Genomic DNA, 6792 nt, shown 5'->3' with positions numbered 1-6792 from the left:
GTTTTATTTTCTCCTATCTTCCCTTGCCATCCCCAGAACCCCAGCAGCACCTCTGGAGCCAAGGTCAGCCAAAAGCGGTATGGAAGCGGGTTAATCCCGCAGTGTGAAATGCCCCACTCACTTTATAGGTGCTTTCCGTCAGTTTGTTGACTTCCTCGGGGTCCCGAGACATGGTCCTTCCTTTGGAGGACGGGCGAGGCAGGCTGAGAGAAGGAGAAGCCGGGCGGATTGGGAGTCCCTGAGCCACTCTGCTCCTTCCCTCCGTCGCCTTCGAGGGAGCCAGTCCCTCCTCCTCCTCCTCCTCCTCTGAACTGTCAAAACTTGTGGAACCGGCCCCTTCTTCTCCTTCTTCTCTTTCAGGCTCAGCAGCAGCAGCAGCAGCATGAGCAGCCAAGGCTCTCCTCCTTCTTTCCTTCTCAGCCCCAGCCCTGAAGGGAGGAGGAGCCCAGCTAAAGGTGGATCCTCCTCCTTCCCAGGTCCCTAAACTCAGACACACTGCAGGGATATATAACCCACTTTGAGACCATTTTAACTTGAGTGCTAGGGAATGCTGGGAATTGTAGTCTGTCCTGGCTCCAGAGCCCTCTCTGACAGAGAAGGCTCAATGCCTCACAAAGACTACAGTTCCCAGGCTCACTCCCTAACATTGAGCCAAGCAGTTAAAGTGCTCTCAAAGTAGATTATGGTCCAGAACACACTGCAGAAATAATAATACAGTAATAATAATAATAATAATAATAATAATAATAATAATAATAATAATCCAGTTTGAGGCCATTTTAACTGCCATTGAGTGCTAGGGAATGCTGGGAATTGTAGTTTGTCGTGGCCCCAGAGCCCCCTCAGACAGAGAAGGCTCAATGGCTGAAAACACTACAGTTCCCAGCATTCCCTAGCATTGAGCCAGAGCTCTCAAAAAGTGTATTATTTCTGCAGTGTGTTTTGGACCATATTTAGCCTTCTCTGGGCGAGGAATTGTGGGAAACGTAGTTTTGTGAGACATTGAGCCTTCTCTGTCAGAGAGAGAGAGAGAGAGAGAGAGCGCCCTGGGGCCACAATAAACTACAATTCCCAGCATTCCCTATCCCTCAGCCAGGGCAGTTCAAGCAGTCTTAAAACTGAATTATTATTATTTCTGTAGTGTGTTGTGGCTCGGAGAAGGATAAATATGGTCCAAAGCACACGGCAGAAATAACCCACTTTGAGACCACTTTAACTGCCCTGGCTCAATGCTAGGGAATTCTGGGAAGTGTAGTTTTGTGAGGTAAGCTGGAAATGACACGCAACCACAACACGGCATTGTGGCATGATCAATTTTCAATGAAATCTGAGAAGAATTTCCTATAGGGAGCAGAATTCTCGACAGTCAGTGCTCTCATATTGCTACTACTATAGTTATGCGGCTGGCTTGTGAAAGCTTTTTCCGCATGGCAACTCCCAGAATGCCCCACCCAACCCAACTAGGCCATAACTTTCACAGGCTTTGGGACAAAAGGTGGCCATCCCTTGCTTGCCTCTACTATTCTTTAGCCCAAAACTTGGTGCTTAGGTTTAGTTTCGTACAAAGTGAGATGGGAAAAATGTTTGGCCACGTCGTCTGGGGCATTCTGGGACTTGTCATCCCCAAAAGTAACTTTCCCACGGTCTGTTTTGGATACACACACACAAATGGGTGCTAAGCTACTACTAATGCAATGCAAGTCTGTGCATGTATGCAAAACCCATTGAGCTCTATTGGATTGCCTCCCAGCCCAATGCAACTTTTATGGCTTATGGTGCAAGGCCTTGGCAAACATTCAAAAACTTCTCAGAAGTGCGTTATGAACTCACTGGAAATTACATTTTAGTAATAACTTTCCTCCTTGCTCTGACTGTAAGGCTGCAGGCTAACTTGGGAATTCCATGAGGTTTACTAGCTTTGAGTAAGCTTGAATCAGACTACATCTAGTAACGTATTTACTGTGCAGGAGCTTCTGTGGATTAGAGGCCACTTGCTCAGATGCATGAAATGTATTGTTATCAGCAGTGGGCCTATGAAAAGATAAGCCGTGGGGCCAGAAGGCCTCGGAGTGCAAGGGGTATGTATGCTGTCTGTGGGATTCCTTTTGAGCCCAAATGTATACAAGGCAAGTACAAATTCCAGTGGGTTGGCCATGTTCGTTTGTCACAGCAAACACACAAAACACACCCGGAAGACTAACAAAGGCATTCGAAGCGTGTTGTAGCTGGATACATATATAGGATTGCAGCCTAAGTCTGTTGCGGGACAATCTTGCACATGTTCATTCAGCAGTAAATCGCACTAAGGTCTCATCTACACTGCAGAAATAATGCTGTTTGATGCCACTTTAATTGACACGGCTGCATGCTATGGAATCCTAGGATTTGTAGTTAGTTGCACCAAAGTGGTCCGAGAGAGAAGCCCAAATCTCTCCCAAAACTACAAACCTCAGAATACCATAGAAGTGAGCCATGGCAGTTAAAGTGGTATGAAACTGCATGATTACTGCAGTGCAGATGAGGCTTAAGTTGAGTGGTTATTTCTAAGTAAGCATTCATTAGCATTGCAGATGCACAAGGACTGTCTGTGCCAGAAGTATTTAAAGATACTCAAGACTCTTTCTGTATAGTTAGGAGTAATTCCATGAAAGGAAATTGTTTGTAGGAGATGCCTGCAGGATCTTGGGTTCTGTATGGTTTAATGTTAAGATCAGCAACAACTGCAGCTGAGGGCAGATTTACACCTCCTCTACTTCAACTCATTGGAGGAAAAGCAGGACCTAAATGTACCTAATAACAAATACCAATGCACGGTGTTCAATGTGGATTCTCATTAAGCCATGTGTGAATCGTATATGAAATGTGGCACGGTAGAGAGGCCTTGCATCTGACTTCAAAATTGGTGTTTTTCAAACACGACTGTCATTAAGAATGGCCTTGTCACCTCATCTCCAAACCCACAAAGTTTTGCATTCCTAAGTTTTGCATTCTCACACACAGACTGCCATATAGGTTTTCCATTCCACCAAATGCATCTGAGGAAGCAGGTTCAAGTCTATGAACGCACACGCTACCAACTTCTAGCTTTTGCTCCCGAGGTGCCGCAAGATCCCTTTGCGTACTGATTTTCTGGACTAACAAGGCTATGTCTTCGAATTCTTTCAAGACACCGTGCTTCCGATATCTGAGAGAACGAAAGGACTGCCAAGGGCAAAGCAAGATGATCCGAGGCAGTGGCCAAGAGCTACAAATCAGAGGTCTGTGATCATGATCTCAGCAATGGGGCAGCGCATTGTCAGCATGTGCTGACCCTCCGTGAACCATGTGCCCTCTGCTCTTTCCTCGCTTTATTGAAGGGGAAACGTCCCTTAGTCCTTGCCATGGGTCAAGGAATTCTGCTGAGGCTGCCTGTCTTTTATCGGGAGATAATTGATGTATGATTTGCCAGGCTGGAACAAACTTGAGAGGTTCTCACACTTGAGTTGCTAGTGCTAATTCCTTTCACTTTCTGGTTCACTGATGTGCGAGAGACAGTGACACCCAGGCGCTCATTGACCTGTGCGCAAGAGAGAGGGGCAGGTAGTTCTTTTTTCTTCTCCTATGTGTGCGATAGTGAATGGAAAGCTATTTTACACCTTCCTCTTCTCATGTGGGTGGTTGTGGTGTCCGACACGCACAGTAAAGTTCTTGTTTTATTATATTATTATAAACCCTATTAGAAACTGGTTCATGGAGTCCTCAAGACAGCGCATAAAACTGTGGTGTGCCCTGCTACACTTGGATGCAACCTTTGGGGAAATGTGTTGGTGCTGATGTGAATCAGCCTTTCATTCACTCGCCATACAGGGGCGTTCGGAGAAAGAGAACCACACCTATTTCTGTATGGTTTAATTCGGAGACATTGATTCACGAAATATATGCCGTCTCTGCCTCCGAAAACGCTGAGCTTCCCTGTTTCCCCGGTTGCTGCGGTGAGTCACTGGGGCCACAAAACAAGAAGTGAACTTAAGACTCTCTTTCATAATCGCTGCGAAGGTTGATATCAGGTTTCAGGAACTGTAAAGCCTATTTCGATGGAAATGAAGGTGTTTCTGTCTTCATTGCTTTCAGATTTATGTGCAATGTGAACATGACACAGGGCACACCTAAAACCATGCAACAGCGATTGAGACACAGCTTTTCGTTCCGGTCGCCCAGGGCCACCACAACTGATAAATAAACAGAGTGCATAATCCTATGTAGATGAAGGCAAAAGAACAGTTATGGAAGGGACAAATCCAGCTTATTCCTTGCATTTGTGCCCTGCTCTTCCTTAAAAGCGTTAAGAGAAGTTTACATTTAGCATCCTGACAGTTGATAAAATAATTCCCCCGAAACACAGACCTAGATCCTTTTACTATGGCCCCATACAGACAGGCCAAACTAAAGCTGCTTTGGGTCACTTTGGAGGTATGCTGTTTCAATGATGCATGCGTCCTAAGTATCCGGAAGCCACGCCAAAGCCATGCTCCAGTCCTAAGGACAACCTTCAGCAAAAGGGAATACTGTCAAAAGGTAATGCAAATGAGAAAAATGAAAACAATTAAACACTGAGCCAAAATCCAAAGCGATAGTTTAAGGGTTGGTTTTGATGTGTGCTTCCCCCCCCCCTTTGAACTAAGCACGCATGGCAGATGTTGCCGTTGTGTGCCTTCGATCGTTTCCGACTTATGGCGACCCTAAGGCGAAACTATAGTTTCATCATGGGGTTTTCTAGGCAAGATTTGTTCAGAGGAGGTATGTATAAGAGAAGAAGTCCATAAAGTGTACAGGGACTGAGCTAAAGCTTGGAAGATACTAACCAGCAGGGCATTTAAAGCCTTTTAAAAAACCATCTATGAAATTACTCCTGGTAGTAGGATTCCGACTCCCAGAAAGAGGTCACTTCTGAGTCAGTGAGTCATTCTACTCAAGAAAGCGCAGGACAGAAGAATAAAGACGATTAACTTTGTTCTGGACATTGTGTAAACATTTTGCATGCTTTTACCAGAACCTGTTTTTTGGGGGGATTTATAGCCTGCTCCATTCGATCAGGAGAGATAACACAATAATAAACCCCGGGCCAAACAGAAGCAAAGTCCACCACATTTAAGATGTCAGTAAAATCCTCCCAAACCTAATCCAAATAGTTAGGTTTTAACCATTCTTTCAAAAGGCGCTGTGGCTTGAACTTTAAGTGTCCATGAGAAGATGTTCTAGTATGGCCTGTTACAGACTGCCAAAATAAAGCTACTTCGGGTCTCTTTGGAGGTACTGTATGCTGTTTAAATGATGCATGCATCCTAAGAATCCGGAAGCTGCACCAAAGCTGCACTCCAGTGCTTAGGAATGGAGTGTGGCTTTGGCGCACCTCCGGACTCTTAGGACCCATGCATCACTTAAATAGCATACCTCCAAAGACACCCAAAGCAGCTTTATTTTGGCAGTCTGTAACAGGCCTATGTAACCTATATGTATTCAATGGGACTTGTGCATCCACAGATTTTGGTATCCAAGGGAGTCCTGGTACCAAACCATATCAGATACCAAGGGACCACCATTTCTGTTTGCTATATTGGCTAATTCTGGATAATCTGAAGAACATCCAAGTTAGAGTCGTAAAGAGAAATGGTTGAGATTTCAGATTTATTCAGAAACATATATAGACTTGTATTAATGTACTCCCATCAAATAAACCTACATGGAGCCAGCATTGTGTTGAGTGTTGGACTAGGGCTCTGGAGACTAGAGTTCGAATCTCGGTTCAGTCATGGAAACCCACTGGGTGACTTTGGGCAAGTCACATTCTCTCAGCCTCCATGGCAAACCTTCTCTGTAGAAACCTGCCAATAAAACCCTCATGATAGGGTCGCCACAAATTGGAAATGACTCGAAGGCACACAACAACTACAACAATAGATAAGCCTGAAGTGATGCAGCAGTTAATGTTGAGGTGCAGGACAATCCATGTGTTGATATGTGTCTGTGTACACTATTGGTTACTACACACCATGAATGGTGCAAATGTCAGTTTTGGAGGATCAGCTGATCATAACTGAAAACTGAACAGTCAAAGGACAGCGTAGTATTTTGTGTGTAAGATTTTGGCTGGAGAGATCTCAAGTAGTAGCAAGGGAAAGGAAATGTTTCCAATCAGAATAAGACCTCAACCTTGGAATAAGGACGCAAACTCAAACTTATTCCAGCAATCCTTTTCCCCAGTACCAGGAAGAAAAGTTTTATCTCTATAAAGTCAACAAACGGGTTCTAGCAGTTTTATCTCCACCAGGAACAACTCTTTAGAAAAGCTAATAGTACTTCAACTGCATGTTCAAGACTACTCCAAAATATTTCTCATTACGGCAAGGAATAGCCCAGACCAGAACGTTATCTTTCTCTCTTGAATCCTATGTTGGAAAAAAGGGCAAAATGTCAATTAAAAAACGGAGGGAAGAGAGGAAAGCCCCTCTCCTGAGGTAAAAAGTTGGCCTTATTACCTCAGACCTGAGGTAAAAAGTTGGCTTTATTTCCTCAGACCTGAAGTAAAAAGTTGGCTTTATTTCCTCAGACCTGAAGTAAAACGTTGGCTTTATTACCTCAGAAAGATACACTTTCCCACCTTCCTTGTGCTTTTTTCTCTCCTCAGCTTCTGCTCTTCTTCCCTCCTCTCTCTTTTCCAACCTATTATTCCTTTTCTCAGGCACCCCTTCAGCTGCTGCTGCTATTATTATTATTATTATTATTATTATTATTATTATTATTATTATTATTATT

The 6792-nt window shown here is 44.2% G+C and overlaps 1 protein-coding gene across 3 annotated transcripts in view; it reads right to left on the bottom strand.

The window, feature by feature from the left end:
- The window catches only part of BAIAP2L1 (BAR/IMD domain containing adaptor protein 2 like 1), a 48613-nt gene that overhangs the window by 40555 nt on the left and 1266 nt on the right, over positions 1-6792 (bottom strand). The window contains exon 1 of one of the 3 annotated variants that reach the window (XM_042438121.1): positions 6029-6046. The exons of 1 other annotated variant lie outside the window; for it this stretch is intronic. In XM_042438121.1, the coding sequence (XP_042294055.1) occupies positions 6029-6031 (3 nt within the window). In that variant the 5' untranslated portion in view covers positions 6032-6046. Of the gene's footprint in view, positions 1-121; positions 516-6028; positions 6047-6792 lie in introns of those variants that run through there. One more of the 3 variants, XM_042438120.1, reaches the window with a different exon arrangement.

The sequence above is a fragment of the Sceloporus undulatus genome, chromosome 8 (assembly GCF_019175285.1).
Source record: "Sceloporus undulatus isolate JIND9_A2432 ecotype Alabama chromosome 8, SceUnd_v1.1, whole genome shotgun sequence".
Classification (NCBI taxonomy): Eukaryota; Metazoa; Chordata; class Lepidosauria; order Squamata; family Phrynosomatidae; genus Sceloporus; species Sceloporus undulatus.
The sequence above is the reverse complement of the archived record's forward strand: the minus strand, read 5'-3'. Positions and strand labels throughout refer to the sequence as shown.